The sequence below is a fragment of the Protopterus annectens genome, chromosome 4.part1 (assembly GCF_019279795.1).
Source record: "Protopterus annectens isolate FY-2018-M chromosome 4.part1, PAN1.0, whole genome shotgun sequence".
Taxonomy (NCBI): Eukaryota; Metazoa; Chordata; order Ceratodontiformes; family Protopteridae; genus Protopterus; species Protopterus annectens.
Window position 1 is genome coordinate 604743853 of NC_056734.1, and position 18063 is coordinate 604761915.

Consider the following 18063-nt stretch of genomic DNA (forward strand, 5'->3'; position numbering starts at 1 on the left):
ATTTTTCTACATGGGGTCAGGGTATCGTGTTAACTGTCGCCAACTCTCTTGATTCAGTGCCAGACTCTTGCCTTCTTCAACACTCATTCCTGACTGTCGCAGATCTTCTTTCAAACAATCCATCCGCCTCTTTGCTAGATGTCCTCACTTTCTCTTACCTTCTTCCTATCTATCCCAAATCTTCCTCACCAGATTGTCTTCTGGTTTTCTACACATGTGCACACACCAACATAATCTGTTCTCTTTGATCTTTTCTGCAACTGGAGCTACTTTGACTTCTGCTCTTATGTCCTCATTTCTTTGTCTGTCCCACAGTGTGCATCCTACCACCTTTCTCAGGCACTTAATTTCCATCGCCTCTAGCTTCTTCAACTGTTCTGCCTTTACTGCCCAGGTTTCTGTACCATACAGTACGGTGTAAAATATGGCTCTAGGTGATTCTGTCTTTCTTATCTTTTGAAGTACTTTGAAAATCAGAGGAAAGGGTGGAAAGGCCATTGCTTGTTTGTGAGAAATTCTGGAGCAACATAGGCTCAATTCCTTATGTTGTACTGATGTAAATAAGTCTATTTGAGGAACTCCAAAATGAAGGAAGACCTCTCTAACATCCATTCAGAGGGTCTGATCTGCTTAGAGAATCTCCCACTATGTTCAGATGGGAGGGAATGTATACTGCTTGTAGGAAGGCACTGAGTGAGTGGTCACTTCTCAAGCTGTTATAGTTAATCTGTAACGCAGATAATACCTTGACTTATCTTGTTTGTTTATGTACCACATAACTGTGGTATTGTTTGCCACAGCTAACAGAGTACTGGTGCCTACAGTTAGTGAAGAGCTTTTAGACCATTAATTAGGTCCATTGTTGCCTTGATATTGATCTGATCTTTTTTGTGCAGGAGACTCTATACACCCTGAACCTTGGTTTGTTTGGAGCAAGCTTGCCATGCAAAGTGAGATGAATCTGCCACAATGTTCTGTATCAGCAGGGACTGTGCAAAGGGAAAGCCCAGATCTGACTATACCTTTTTGGCCCACCAGAGTAAGTCCTGAACTAGACAAGGAATCAATGCAATTTGTTAATTGAGAGAGTTCCAGTGGTGGGTCTACTTTGATCTAAGATAACATTTAAATGTTCTCATATGGAATCTGGTACTTGGAACCATCAGAATAGCTGAAGCCATGACCCTCAGGGCTTTTAGAAATTCTCTGACTGGGGCAGACTTTTGTTTTGCCAAATTTAGAAAGTAGTCTTGTATGTAGTGTTTTATTCGGTAGTAGTATCTATTAGGCAGTCTGCCAAGCTCACTTTGGATGAAGGAATTAGAGAATATTTCTTAAGACTGAGAGTGAGTCCTAGATTCTGAAAAAAGTTCCATGGATAACACCAGAGCCTTCAGCACCTCTGAAATGGATATTGCTTGAATTAGGCAAGCATTCAGGTAAGGACAGATGTGAATTCCTTAGGGCCTGCAAAGTCTATACCTGGTACCAAACACTTAGTGAATATCCCTGGTGTTGTAGAAAATCCAAAGAACAAATAAGTAAATATACAGTGCAAGCCCAGGACAGAGAATCCAAAATAATGTCTGTTACTTTTGTGGATAGGAATGTGTAAGTAAACATCTTTTAAATCCAGAGTATACTATAAATCAAATTAGTGGAGAGGGGACAAAGGTTTGAAGAGTGAGCATTTTGAGCTGAAGAACCATCAAAAAGGTGTTGAGTCTAGAACTGATTTCTAGTTCTCTTCTTTCCTGGGGACTAGAAATAGTGGGCATAACGTTTTAAGAATTTTTTGGAACTGAGGAATGATTGGTTAGGAGTTCTGTTGAAATTTGTATTTTATTTTATTTTTAGATTATTTTATATTTGATTACCAGGTTAGTACACTGACTGCAACTGACCATTTGCAGGTGCTGCCTGGGTGAAATAATTCACAAAGAAGAAAAAAGTGGAACAGAAAGGCTTTAAGATATAAATATCAAAAACAGAACAGAAGGTAACAATATATAACAAAAACTGTACAGTAACGTAATAGATGCAGCAATAATTATTACAGAAATGCACATTTTGCATGATTATATTTCAGGATTCATCACAGAGGAAATGCTGTGAGATAATGAGAGTCCAGGTAGGGGAGGGTAAAAGAGGTGGAATGAAGCAGTGTTAGTAGCTGAGAGAGAGTAAGGCTTAAGGCTGACAGGCTCTTATGTGACATGGCCTGCTGTGTGATAAATGGTTTGATTTAATGTGCAGGAGTTTTTTAAGTTTGTAGTTTCTTTAGGTGGGTGGAGGCCAATATTTTAGGATCAAGGATGGAGAAACAGTGGTTGATTCAGTGTAGCTTGGTTTGTGAGAGTTGGGGGGGGGTCATTGGGAGACGACTTTGAGTTTGCAGTGTGTGTGTTTGGCATAAAGACTGGCGGCTAGTCATGGGAATGAGTTAGGCTGATGAAGTTTAAGATGAGAGACCCTAGTAGCAGGTGTGCTGTACTAGCAGCCATTTGGCTTTTTTTTTGAGGGGGGGGGGTTGAGGCAGTGATGTTAATGAGAGGGTGAGTTACAGACAAAGCAACAGATTCTGTTTTTGATAGTCTGTAGTGTGTGGGAGTTTTTCTTAGAGGTTATGGTTATTGCAGGTAGTCCATATTCAAGATAGGTCAGAAAGACTCATTGGCTAATAGTTGCCCTGGCTGAACTGGATAGGTAGGCCATCAGTATTCTCTGCATTGCTTATCTAGTCAAGTAATAATAAAATAAATGAATACAAAAATAATATCATACAGTATATATGAAGAAAAAGAAAGTGTGTTGCACCCCTCCAAAAATCTTTTTGTATTTTATTGTTGCTCTGCATGGCAAGATGTTACTGAAGGACATAGATACACTGCTTTTCTGCTGCAGGCATATTATTTTTCCAGACTTGCTTATTTTATTACAACTTGCATAAATTAAGTCATACCTGTCATTAAAAGGCACAGTACCCATACAAAACTAAAATACAGAAAGTACCATCCATGCCAGAGAACATAAATAAATAAAATAATTAATGAAATATTTCTACAAACTGAACTGAAATATATACTTTTCAAAACTATGTCTTCTTACTGAAAACTAGAACCCAGATCTTTAAATCTGAAAATAATAGAATGACACGCATGAAGCATCTTGAATGCACTGTCAAAAGTAGAGCTGTCGTACCTTTTCAGCGTGGATGACAACATGGTAATTGTAGGTTGTCACAATGATGTCCTGGGGCTGAAACTGACTGACATCTGCAGTGACCTGATATGTGTCCCCAACAGTTCTCACATTCCCCAGATTGGCTGGTCGCACTGACACTGGAGCTGTGAAAAATGATCGGAAACACCAAGTTAAAGAAGAGTCAGATATTGAAAAATGTCCATGAATTCTACAGACAGTACAAGTATTTACTTTCTCTGTCTCTCTTGTTTGTTTTTTTTCAGGTTTGAGTATCTGTTGAGATGCTATGACTGAATGCGTGGCTATTAAGAAACAAACAAAACAAAAAGTTAAATGATTCTTTTAGCTGAAAAGCACGACTGCAAATATTATTCAGATAAGAAATGTTGCCTTTATAAATATATCACGTGGTATTTATTTTTGTTACACTAGCACCCTCCTTGTTCTTATTACTGTTTCATTTATTTTAGCTGTTTCCCAGCATCCCTGAGTTGTACTCTCTTTTCCTCATGACTGACTTTGTCTTTATGGTAAGGAGGTGGTAATTTGCCCAGCTCGTACAAGATCTAGATACCCAGCAGTTGCATCATGCCCATAGGATGACCATCTGCCATATTTTAGCATCTTTTGCTGTAACACTTATCATCTATGGAATTCAAATGCATACTGCATGCAACAGACCTTTCCTTTTTAATCTAATCCTTATCACCATTGTCAATGAGTCTCCTGCTGAATTCAGGCCACTGAGAAAGTCAGGAATATCTGTGTCACTGGGCATGAGACAGTGAGTTCACATCTCAACACATTTATCTAGGGAAACATTGGACACATTGGCCCACAAAACGTAACAAGTGTTGGGCTCTGGTGTGCTATATACTGAAACAAACTTTTATATGTGAAAGTACTACAGAGAACACATGAAATGTTAGGCACTTCTTTGAAGTGTTATTGTAAGTGTGATGCTTAATTTATTAGTATTATTATTTTCTTTATATATCCCCCTATCCATCACCTGACCACTGTTAGCAACTGCGTTATTCCCAAACTCGATCTACACTCCACTGATTAGCTATTTAGCTCATTTCTGGACAATGGACCTCACAACTTTTCAAGGTGCAAAGCCTTGTTGCAACTAAATTCTAGAACTAGGAAGCAAGGACTCATATGAAAAGGGGGAAGCAGGCATGACAAGTGGCCCAGTCAAGAATGCTAGTAGGAGAAACTTGAAGTGACATGCATGGTCATGCACGATGTCTGTACCTTCCAGGCATGTGCTTGGGCATTTGCAGCTTCTTTTTCTTAAAGTTTGCAGCAAGCAATGTCCCTGGTCTCCACCAAAGGTTGTGCAGACGGTGATGAATCCTGCCCCACCCCTTGACATGGACAGAGAGCTGATAGCCACTTTGCCTTATCCCTGACCCAACCTTTATGGTTTACTGACCCCATTACCAGATCCTAGTCACCAGTGCCACCTGCTTAAGACTGAATTACTCCTGGTAGTTTGAACTACACTGAACCATCTTCAGTCTTCTTGCTTTGGGGAACCATAGCTAGCATTATGGACTCTGGTCAGAAAATTGGATCACTATAACCTCAACATAAGGATCCATTTCTCAGCACTTTTGCGAACCCAGAGTTGACAATCTACAAAGAAGGGATTCCAGGCCTTCCTCTGATCCAGATAATTCCCAGATCATTAGACGTGGTTGGCTCCCATGCTCCCAACAGGTAACCATAGGAAGTTTTGCTTAACCTTTTGGTTATTACTTCCCACCACCCACAAGCCGGGAGGTTGCCAGCACATCATGGAAAATCTAACTGGGAGGACATGGTTTATTGGCTCCCTTAACTGGTATCTTGCTTTGTTCATAAGAGAACTCTCTGTATCATGCTAATGCCAACATGTAGACAAACATTGGATATTGTTTCTGTCATTTCTTTTAATTTTAAGTAAATAAAATAAAGCTGTGCATGTATGAAGAATGGGCCTCTGTGTCTCCTCACATCACTATTTCACTAACACTTGATTCTTCATTGATTTTAGATAAGCACCATGTCTGTGGAAGGTGCCAGTTGAAAGTATAAAGTCTGTTATTATGATCCTCTGATCTACAAGTGCAAATGAGAATATACATTACTTAAGAGGTTTCACTAGCATGGAATATTCCCCTTTCTCTCAGGTACAGAAATACTGGCATTTGTATATGTAGGTACAAGGGTGTCGGGGTATAGTGTACAAAACTAAGCTGTCCTGCATAAATGCTTGAAAGATGTAATAGTGACTTTCATAACTTGCAGTTTTTTTATGCTTTTTTTGAAGAGCAGTTTACATTTTGAAGCACTGGGACTCAGATTAGTATCTCTTCACACTTCTTATAGGGAACTGAATAATAGTTACCCCTTTGTAGAGATAGTGTTCCTTGTTGAGTTAACACATCTCATCAGAATTGCATGCAGGAGCCCTGTACTCTGAACCGCAACCTTCTGTTCATTCTTCTTATGCCATTTGTGACCACATATTGTGTACTGTAAAAAGTGTTTCATTTCTAAATGTATATGTGTAGGATTATATATGCAATGATTATGCACCCTGAAGGTCAGTTCAGACGTTTTGATGCTCCTTTATAGATGTAAAGGAAGGATACTTACTAGACTGTTCTTTCTAAATGTATATGTGTAAGATTATATATGTGATGATTATGCACCCTGAAGGTCAGTTCAGACTTTGTGATACTCCTTTATAGATGTAACGGAAGGATACTTACTAGACTGTTCTTTCTAAATTTATATGTGTAAGATTATATATGCGATGATTATGCACCCTGAAGGTCAGTTCAGACTTTGTGATACTCCTTTATAGATGTAAAAGAAGGATACTTACTAGCCTGTTCTTTCCAGCTCTAACATTTTGATCATGTCCCATTGGCATGTGATCGGCAATGTAAAGATCAATTCCTCCACAAAGAGAATCTACGATCTTTGAATATATGCAGCTAAAACAGAAATGTTTTCTGAGATGCCCATTTAATACATTCATGGCACGTTTAACTGAAATGTTAATAGTTCAGGTATGCCAATAATACTGGAGAGCCAGAAAGCCAGCAAGGGTGAACAAGGCTGGGCACTAGTAGTATGAGTTATCAGACTTTATGGCACAGACTGTACAGGCTACCTCTGTGTGTTGTATTCATGCTTGCAGATGAAATAAATGCTAAGGCCCTGATGAATCTACCTAGTCTTCCTTCCCTTTATGTACCCTCAAAAAGACCATACTTAGTACCTCATTATACCTCTCTCTCCAATGTGTCTACTATGCATTTGTACAATTTTATACAAACAAAAAATGTTTATTGTTGACCTATTGAACTATATCAATGTAAAATTGTTACTTAGCTTCTTTTTAATGCAACTTTAACTTTATGCAGGAACCCAACATATATGTGAATTGTTTTGCTATAACTGCTATTATATCAATATTGTTTAAAATTGTACTTGTTTTAAAATGTATTACTGGAGCTTTTCTCCTCGGGTCTCCACTGAAAATGGGCCACAAGCCCAGTTGGACAAACAAAGTTTAACAAATGTCAATAAATAAATACATAAATATAAATAAAATAAATCTTGGAAGTCCACTAGGATTTCACTCTGGGAAAACAGAACATTTTGCCTTCTATAGTGATGCTTCCTTTGAAATGGAACACAAGGGAGGTCATGCAGAAGAGATACAAAAACAACACAAGATTTGCATCAGATCTGCAGTAGTCTTTGCTGAAACACTGTTAAAGACTGACCAAGACAAGTCATGGGGAAAGGAATCTGTACAGTGAGGTATAAGCATGAAAATATTTACTTCTTAGTGGGGTCGCAGTTGTCAGTACCCCAACAAATAGCATGCCTATAGTACAATGCTAGCTGTCAGCACTGCAGCTAGATAAAACTGATGGTATATTTTAAAATGCTAAAACTATAAACATTCATTTTCAGTATTTTCAGACTGATTTTGGTCTGGACTGGCAGCCTGTACATAACATGCTGTGTGGGAGTTATGTACTGTAGTTGAAATGTATTCATTCCTCTGCTGACTAAAGCATTCTTCTCTGACTGCGGGTGATAAGTACACTTGTCAGATAGTCCCATGTGGAATGCCTTGTTGTAATGAAGCCCAGAGGTCACAAATGTATGTACCACAGATTGCAAGTCCCTGGAGTGAATGAACACTGCCAACCTTGAGGAGTTCTTCAGGGAGTTAAAAAAAGGCATGACTGTAGTCACAGCTTGTAACCCTGTCTGTGTTTTTGTTATTTTGATAGCTGCCAAATGTCACCAGTTTATTTTTCTTTTATTTTGCCTAAGTGCTTTTGACTTTTCTGTGAATTGTGCAGACCCCCTCCTATTTATTAGTCTGCGTTTATGTTCACAGCAGATCCATCTTGTTTTTATTATCCTTTCAAATTGTCGTTTTCTCCTGAATCATCTGTCAATAACAATTATTTTTTTCTTCCTTTCATTATCTTGCTAGAACATTCCACATCAGTGTAGAGACTATACTGTACTAATACTTTAGTACACCAAGATAAAGGTAAAACGCTACTTTTTTCCCCTGGGGCAGTGTTTCACATAAGTCAGACATTGACCATTAAGTGCCTGCTGCACAATAAGCATTCATATCCGTGGTTGATGAAATTTGGTTGTTATCTTACTGACTATCCATAATTAATAGCAGTCTGACTGTTGTATTCCTACCCATGTTAACTGCATTTGATGCATTTACCCTTTATCTTGTTATTGTGGTATGACAGGCAGAAAGAGTGAGAAAGCAAACAAACAGTTAATGCCCCTAGATTCATGCATACTGCTTGTTTAGCCTGCCTCAAAAACATCAATTGACCTTGTTTCATTAGTGTTTTAGCAAGTCTTTGCTCCTTAGGCACTCCTAAACATGCCCTTTATCTTTTTAGTCTAAGACTTGTGTTGCTTTCTCTTTCACTAATAGTAATAATTCCTGTTAATAAAGATTATGTCCAGCTAAGACATATTTCATATTGTAGGACTAAAACATAAACACAAATAACACATTCCAGAATAGGCTTTGTGAGAGAACACTGACCTGCTTTATGAGGATAAAGCATTCAACTTCATCATGTGCCTCACAGCACATCTGAGGCATGCCAACAATCCATTATAAAGTACCCCTTTCAATGTTTTATTAAACCGTCAATAAACTGATCAAGCAAAGAGACCTGATTGGTTAAGAATCTGAGTCACATGACGGCAGTTGCTGATCTCTGCTGTAAAGACATTCTCTGGCCTTTTTACAATAAAGTCATTACTAGCAGATGTTTCAAGTTACAACATCAAATAGGGTTGACCTCCTTAATCATTCAGCAATATTCCTGTAAGTTATATAGTTAACAAGTAATTTATTTAAAAATGTCATTTAACCTATTAATGCTATTCTTATATGCACATAATCTAAAATATGAAGCCTTAAAATACTTGAAAATTTAGTTTATTTTCCTCCTATGTGCTGTTTGCCCACATACCTTCCTGATCATCAAACCTCCTATGATTGTACTTGAACACGTCTGTTCCCCCTATACTAAGTATCTCCAAAAAGGGAGTGAAAGTTATCCAGAGCAGCCATGACTCAGGCAGTCTACAGGGTACTTTGCAGTCTCACTGGTATCCTGACAATAAGTACATATGGTACAGGCCGTACCCCTCTTATGAGCAGAGAATGAGAAGATCTGAGTCACCACAGGAGGCACTATCCCCTCCCCTGTGAGAGTACAGATTCTTATGCACCTGTGATTAGGGCTACCACATTTGTAGTTTGGTGGCCAAACAGCTATTGTTTGGATATCCTTGTATTTCCAACCCTCTCTGAATGATTGTGGCACTCAATGGTCCTAGATCATCTGCCTTCATCCTTAGGACAACTCCTGCAGAATCCAGAACCTCTAATCAAACTTGGGTTACATGGGCTATAGTCAGATCTTTACCCCTCTATGCCAACAAGGCTGGCCACTTGAAATTTTGTTTGTAATGTTTCTGTGGTGACCATGAATAAATCCACCTTTTGCCCAAACTAGGTTACAAGGAACATCTATGACATTTAATGCCGCACTGAGAAAATAAAAACACTGTTTCCATCTCAGACCCGATAGAAAGGGGCACTGAATATTCTTCTAGAACTGCACAGAGTCTTGGAGTTTTGAATTCTAAAACAGAAGAAACCTTGTATCCCTGTTTTTTAGTTCAGTCAGATTTAATATATTTACTACAGCCAATGGACCAATCAGCAAAAAAAAAATTACAGTAATTTATAAATTTAAATGTGAAGTTTTTTTACAATAAACAGTACCAGGAGATATTAAAATATGTATTGCATTTACATCAAACATTCCATGCTTGGATACAAATGAGAAAGACAATAACAAAAGAAAGGTAAGAGAATGGCATAAAATAAAGGAAAAGAACAAGCCAGTTAGAGAAATTGGCAAACCAGACAACTTAGAAATTAGTAAAATGAAAATTAATACATTTGGCTATGTACAAAAATCTGCTTAACTTTTGAGACAGAAATTAAATCATGCTCTGGAGCTCTTTTGCTAAGCTTGTGCTTTTGGTAATATTGACATGCTATAATGCTTGTTTCACTTCTGTTCTCCTTTTTCCCCAACACCAACCACCAAATACCCAGTTTTTATGGCAGCAAAATGTTTCAGGTTGTGGCACCATTAGGGCTTTTAATTTATCAAAATATAGGTGAAGCACCCACTTTTACCTTATGATCTTCTTTTATCTAGACATGCTGACATCCCAGCCTAGTGCTGAACATGTTAGTCTGTGTATTTAATGTGAATAATCATGTCTCGTGTAATTGGTATGTGGTTAGGTGAGCCTAAAACATCTACAACTGTGACAGGTGGGTCTATATTAGAATACCGAACTTTCAAAATTTCGAGTGTTCTAATATTGACCCATTTTCAGTGAATGCTGAAAATATCAAAGAAACAGAAAACTAAATTTTTTCCTGTGGAAAGAATTTGGTTGTCCATTTCTGTTGATTCAGTATTTTCAACACTGTGGTGGAAAGTTACAGTTCGGGTTCAGGTAAGTGTGCGATTGTGTGGACGTGAGGGTTAGGGCGGGTTAGGGTTAGGGTGCGGGTCAGGTAAGTGAGCGATTGTGTGGACGTGAGGGTCAGGGCTGGGTAGGTGAGTTCGGGTTAGGGAGTGGGTGAGGTGCGATAGTGACAGACCTTAGTGTTAGGGTTTGGAGTAAGGTAAGTGGATAGTTAGTGGTGTATGTATAGTTTAGTGTAGGGATAGGTGTAAGAGTTTAGGAGTATGTGTGTGGATTGCTGTTTGTTTGGTGTGCTTATATTGTGTGTATGTGTTTTGGAACAGCAAATGTTTCCCTGTATGTTCGATGTTTTAAATTTTCGATTCATAGGGTTCGATATTAGAACACTCGAAATTTTGAAAGTTTGGTGTTCTAATATAGACCCTGACAGGTTGTATGCATCTCAAAGGAGTGACACTCTCAATGCTGTAAAAAGGGAGAAATGTTTTTTGCTTCAAATTTGGGAAAAGTCACACCCAGACTATATATTTATATACACATATCTATCTATATATATATATATATATATATATATAATAATATATATAATTTTTGACCTAGTCAACCAAGGGTCTACTAATCTGAATACAATGAATGTAATCAAATGAAACTACTATTGCTGCACTGTTATCTCTCTAAAAACTATGTATATGTTTTCTGTCCTTTGGCTTGCTGTCTTCTGTCTTTTATTATATGTCATTTTAACCCTGTTGGAGCTTTTCTCCCCGGGACTCCACTGAAAATGGACATATATCCAGTCGGACTATCCCAGTCAACAAATGTAAAATAAATAAAAAATAAATATATATATATATATATATATATATATATATATATATATATATATAAGGATCTATGCTAAAATAATGAATTACCATAATGCTGAGTTGCAAAACAGTGAGACAGAAATGACGAAAGTTTATATTCATGAACGTCCAGATTGTAATAAGTTTTCCCCTGGTAAGTAAACAATCGGCCAACAAAACTTAAAAAAACAAACTGAAGCACATAAAACCCACCCAAGTCGGGGGCTTTGGCCCCCACACCCCCATGTGAGGGGGTTGTACACCCCCCCAACTAAATATACCAACTCTGAGATCGCACTACAATGGAGAAAAGGGCAAAGTTCACCACAATGGCAAACTGACTCCTTTTGCGGCAAAAACGTACGACGATCTGGATGTTCGGGAATGTAAACTTTTGTTGTTTCTGTCTCGCTGTTTTGCAACTCGTCATTTTGGATTTTTGAAAATTTAATATATATTCTATATATATAGGTTTACCTTTAAAATGTCGTGGTTGACTTGTGCGACATACATATGTGTGAAAGTAACTTTTCAAAAATGCGTATTGGTGAAAAAAATGCTGCACCGACAACAGTAAATGCTAGTGTGCATTTGATGTTGTGAATTCGACATTTTGAATGGAGATCGCACTATAGTGGGTATGGAAAAATGCACCCTTTCCCTCACTGTAGTGCAATTTTGGAGTTTGTATATATAAGTAGTCGGGAGTGCAGGGGGGCTTGCCCCCTGCAAAACATTCATAGGAGAAATCCAGAAGTTCAGGTAGTTTCACTCAAAGTCAACATTCCTGAGAGTGAACTTTCTTTAAGTAGCGGGCTTACAATTGTGAGCATTCAGTATTGCTGTTTCTGACATTTCAAGTCGGGTAAGTAAACAGTTGCACAGATGTGTTGCGACATTTTAAAGGTAAACTGTATATATATATATATATATATATATATATATATATATATATAGATATACTAACTTAGATGTAAAAAAAAAACATGAAGGAAAGAGAGTTAGTGAGAATAATGTAACGAATTAGAAAACAAAAGAAGCACTCCACGGCTTGACGGCAACTCTTTATTGTAGAATAAAAACAGTAAGCGCTTTCACGTTACAAAGAACACATATCCTGACTGCATTTAAATATACATCTATACACTTACTAACCAGCCACTAAAGGCAAATCATTAAACAATCAAATGAATTAATTTGTCAATTAATTATGTCTTCATCAATTAGATACACATACATCTAAGGGAAACTCTTTATAAACCTTATATAACAAAAACATCCTACCTATGTATTGTGTGACCAACTATTTTAAAATTCTAAAAAAATTCTTAATATTATATAAATATATATATATGTGTAAATAAATATATATATCGTGTGAATATTATAAATAATAAATAATAAAATAAATAATTGATTCTATTTAATAATATAAAAAAATATAAATGTAAATGAATATATAAGAATATATAAAACACACATTCTATAGATTTTATAAATAAAAGTGCTTACAATAAAATATCTATCTTTATAATGAAATGGAACAAAACTACATTTGTAATAAAAACATAAATACACATTCATATTTATATCATATGAATATATCACTCATATAAATAACCAACAAAAGTTGTATTTCTTTAATAAATCTAAAAATTCCTAATATATATATATATATATATATATATATATATATATATATATATATATACAAAATAAACATCTTATTGAAGTAACATTACATCGACTCTCGGAACATCGAGACTACTACATCGAAAGCTGAAATCAGGGAAAACGAAAACCGTCGAGTTCCAACATATCGAAACTGAAAAGGAAACACGCCTATTTATGTGTCATGGTAATACATGTTCCATAAACTTGATGTTCTCTAACTCGACAGTTTTCGTTTTCACTGATTTCAGCTTTCGATGTAGTAGTCTCGATGTTCCGAGAGTCGATGTAATGTTACTTCGACGGTTTCATAGGAAACCATACATATATATATATATATATATATATATATATATATATATATATATATATATATATATAAACTCTTGTAAACATCTACAGCTATCAAAAGTACATATACAATACAAATAAATAAATAAATTATGTTTTATGAGTGACAACCTAAGGAACTTTTGTTGGTTATTTATATGAGTGATATATTCATATGATATAAATATGAATGTGTATATATGTTTTTATTACAAATGTAGTTTTGTACCATTTCATTATAAAGATAGATATTTTATTGTAAGCACTTTTATTTATAAAATCTATAGAATGTGTGTTTTATATATTCTTATATATTCATTTACATTTATATTTTATTTTTTTATATTATTAAATAGAATCAATTATTTATTTTATTATTTATTATTTATAATATTCACACGATATATATATTTATTTACACACACACACACACACATATATATATATATATATATATATATATATATATATATATATATATATAATATTAAGAATTTTTTTAGAATTTTAAAATAGTTGGTCACACAATACATAGGTAGGACGTTTTTGTTATATAAGGTTTATAAAGAGTTTCCCTTAGATGTATGTGTATCTAATTGATGAAGACATAATTAATTGACAAATTAATTCATTTGATTGTTTAATGATTTGCCTTTAGTGGCTGGTTAGTAAGTGTATAGATGTATATTTAAATGCAGTCAGGATATGTGTTTTTTGAAGTCTGAAGAAACATTCTTCGTAACGTGAAAGCGCTTCCTGTTTTTATTCTACAATAAAGAGTTGCTGTCAAGCCGTGGAGTGCTTCTTTTGTTTTCTAATTCGTTAACAGAGACTTTTTCTTGAGAGGCACCTAGCCCAGGACTGGTTTGTCTTATCTGAATTTGAGAATAATGTAACACTCACTTTCTCTCTCTTGTTTGAACCTAACATTGATTAAACCAGCCAGTTACAGACAAACAATGAGTTCACCAGTCCGCTTAAATCAATACAACGATATGTATTGTCTTAAAGTATTTGGAAGTTTTATTTTGCCAGATCTTTCCTTCCTTGTACCAACAAGTATACATCAAAGTTCTGCATGTCCTACTAGGTTTTATAGTACAATCCCTTTGTAATACAGATCTCACGCTCTTGGCTGTCCGCAGTTTAAAAGGATTATTTGAATGTGTGCTCTTCATCCCTTGCATGATGCACAACAAGAGGTCTCTAGTGGGATTTCATATGTTTCTTCTCATATGTGTGATTCCTTTCATCAGAGCTAGTATATATAATTAACCGGGTATTTTTTTTTAATTTTGTATGTATCAAGGTTATTGCTTGGCACATGGGTTGAGTTTCGATGTTTTTTGTCGATACTGTGAACATTGTTGCTTGAGTCATTGAATGCATTTCAAGTAGCCAACACACCAAGGTCCAAGGCTTTCATAAAAAGTTTTATTTAACTAAACATAAATCAGGCTGACTTTCCAATGGACAGAACCAAAAATGTAAGGACGGGTGAAATAAAACAGCAGTTCACTTTTTAATAAAACAAATAGCAGTTCACTTTTTAATAACACAAGCAGTTCAGTTCATTAGCTGCTGTAGCAGTTCAAATATAAAGTAAAAGTTTCAAGGATGGCAGTCTTAAATGTACCTTACAATGAAAAAGCACTTAAGATATTTTTTTTTTCTGCAACGCACACATTAGGTAGTTCAAAGTCTCTTTATCACCAGGACTTCCAGTCATGAAAAAATAGTCTTTCACCAACAGCTATCTGGTAAGGTAGTTCAAAATCTCAGTTTCCAAGACTTCTATTGGCTGTTACAGTTTCCCAAAACAGATAACGTTCTCTGTGCTAACTGTTCTGGTCTCAGTTTGTCTCTCCTTTCACAAGTGTGTTCCAAAATCCTCTGGATTATTACTCCAGCTATTTCTGCCATACTGAATCTACCCTGGACTTAGAAAGAGTGCAGGTGTACAGCTGACTTCTTTCACCTGCATTGACATTGTTGTATTTTAAAGGGCCCAGACCCTGTTTGTATGCAGTGACTGTATAGCCCACTACCAGACAGCAGATGTATATTGCTCTCTTGCACTGGCTCTCTCCCTTCTTATGCTTACTTGCTGTATCTGTCAAGCATTCTCCTAGTTGAATCACCATGCTGTATTGAAGATGACCCCCCCCCCCATCTTGAGCCCACTGGATGGTCTGTGGACCCTAAGCAGACTATTTCAATTGTGATGGTGAGCACTGGGATAGTGTTGGATGCAGAAATAGAATGTGTAAAGTACCAGGGTGCACCTTCAGAGCTTGCCATGGCCATCCTTCTGCTGGTATAGGCATTGCACTGGTACATGCTCTGTATATAGGATGAATTCACTACCTGATAGATACTAACAAAGGGACCCTAAGGCCCACTTCATAGCAAATATCTCTCTCTCTCTCTCTCGCTCTCTCTCACACACTATTGTGGAGTATCTAGTCCCAGCTTTATTCACTTTCCTGCCTACACAGCAGATTGGATGGTCTTTGTTTCATATTTTTGGATTAGCAAGCATTGTCCTCAACCTGACCTCTAATGCATACATACATACATATATATATATATATATATATATATATATATATATATATATATATATATATATATATATATAAACAGTGCAACATTTAGCGAAGTCAAGGCCACCAGAATTGGTTCATTCTAAATAAGAAGCAGTATAGGAGTGGTGAGGCTTCAGCACATGATCTATTAATCTGTGACTTGAGCAGATGAAGTCGACGTGTAGCCATGATCCTGAGATGATTAGCAGCATTATATAAAATAATTAAGAATGAATTTTGTGTAAGGCAATTTTGTAGTCTTCCAAAGAGTTTTCACAAATCTGACTTAGCAGAAATATTCTATGGATGTATTGCACATGCACACCTTTCTGAATATGCAGGCACATATGCAGTACACTGCTATTTGTGTGAGGATCACCTTCACATTACTGAGCACTTAAAATACCAAATTTCATTTTACCAAGACGAAAATCCCAAGCTGTCAAAATACTGAAAGCTTATATAACCAACTTTCACAATACTGAAGTTGCATAATACTGAATCTCACAATACTGAACTTTAAACCACAGATGTAACATTACTTTCCCTATGCTAAGACTTGCTTCCCATAACAAAATATAACAGACATTTCTAAATACCAAAGATTTTGTTTATAAAAATGACAGTAAAATACTGTAAATTATACAATGACTGGCTGGTAACAATAAAACGAGGACGCTGACTGGCCAGCTCAACCAGCATGCCCGTTGAGAATATACAATGGAAAAAGGTCTGATCACCCAGACTTTTTTCCGTTGATATATTCTTTAATTTTAAGGATTTAAAAAAAAAAAAAAAGCGTAGTAACGGAGATCTTCTTTTCTCCATTGCTTACTTTCCTGAGCACTGATGTACTGGGTATGGGTGGGAACGCAAGTTCCAAATGCATGCACAGTACATCAGGAATAGCAAAGCGGAGCTGTCCAGCGGCTGAAGGACAGCATGGTGCCTTTATACAAGGACATTATTTAAGAAAAGTAAGTATTTTTTCTTAAATTATGTCATTGTATAATAGCAACAACCCACTTCTGGCTTCGCCCTCGTGACCAAACCACACCAACCGTGGGTAAATCCAGCATTACCCACACCCAGGCATGAGTTATTGCTTAATTATACTTCACCTTATACAACTTACTGAACACAGCAAAACATACCACACCTAGATGGGGGGATACACCCCCACACCTCCCAACTATATATACCAACTCCAGGATCTCACTACAGTGGAGAAATGGACATACTTACAACACAATATATTCCTTAATGAACTGTCCCTTCCACACTATAAATATAGCCTTTGACAATTAGAAGTACCTTTCCTTTCAGAACAAAAACTGCTACAACCATTGCAAATAGTGCCGTGAACATCATACAACACATCCACTGTGTTGTTTTTTTAGGTATGTAAAATAATTTAAAGAGACATACCTCTATTTTCAGAAAGATGCTGATAACATTAGGTATTGCACTTGTTAATATACCTGTCGGTATGTTCAATTGTCGATATTATGAAAGTCTGTTAAATAAGATTTCAGCATTATGAAATTTTGGGATTCTGGTATCGGTAAAATGAAGTTTGGTATTTTAAGTGTTTGGTAATGTGAAGGGGATCCATGTGTGAATGTATGTGTGTGAATGTGTGTGTATCTGTGCATGTGCACATGTGTGTCCATGTTTGGGGGTGGCGGTAGTGAAGTTGTTATTCAAAACAGCAACACTCTAAAGGTTGCAAAGCACAGAAACATTTTCTGCAGGAGGCAACTCCCACCACCACTGCCACACCCACGCACCCTGACATGGTGGCAAGTCACCGCACTCTTAAATTATCTCTCACACTTTCTCTTTGTGTAAGCAAACTGCACATATCACAAGGAAAGCTGATATTCCCAACATTGACATTTCCATCATTGGAACAAGCTACACTCAATCAAAAACACACATCAGTGCACACATTCACACACACACACACAATTATTTAATTATATGAAAGTGTGTGCACATGCATGTGTGCATGTCTGTCTATTCAAACAAAAAAAAACATTAAACAACATTATGGAGCATTACAGCAGTGTTTATTACTATTATTCAAACTTTCAGACTGCTAGTGAAGGCTTTCATCCACTTTCAGACCTTTTTTCCAAAAAGCATGTCTTAAGGTTTGCATTTATACTTTTTTGCCATTTGAATTACAAAAGTAGTAACTGAAATCATTTCAAGTAAGTCAGCAGATTTAAAAGACAGAATCCACTAATTTTACATATGGTAGACAATTTAATAAGACGTAACCACATGAACATGGTGTATAGGAAGAATGGAAGGAACGTTGAAGTTCTATC

General features: G+C 36.3%; 1 protein-coding gene across 1 annotated transcript in view; it reads right to left on the reverse strand.

The window, feature by feature from the left end:
- Positions 1–18063, reverse strand: part of LOC122800986 (heat shock protein beta-7-like) — a 597204-nt gene that overhangs the window by 41362 nt on the left and 537779 nt on the right. Inside the window, exon 2 of the mRNA XM_044070407.1 lies at positions 3202–3347. Within this exon, the coding sequence (XP_043926342.1) occupies positions 3202–3347 (146 nt within the window). The remainder of the gene's footprint in view (positions 1–3201; positions 3348–18063) is intronic.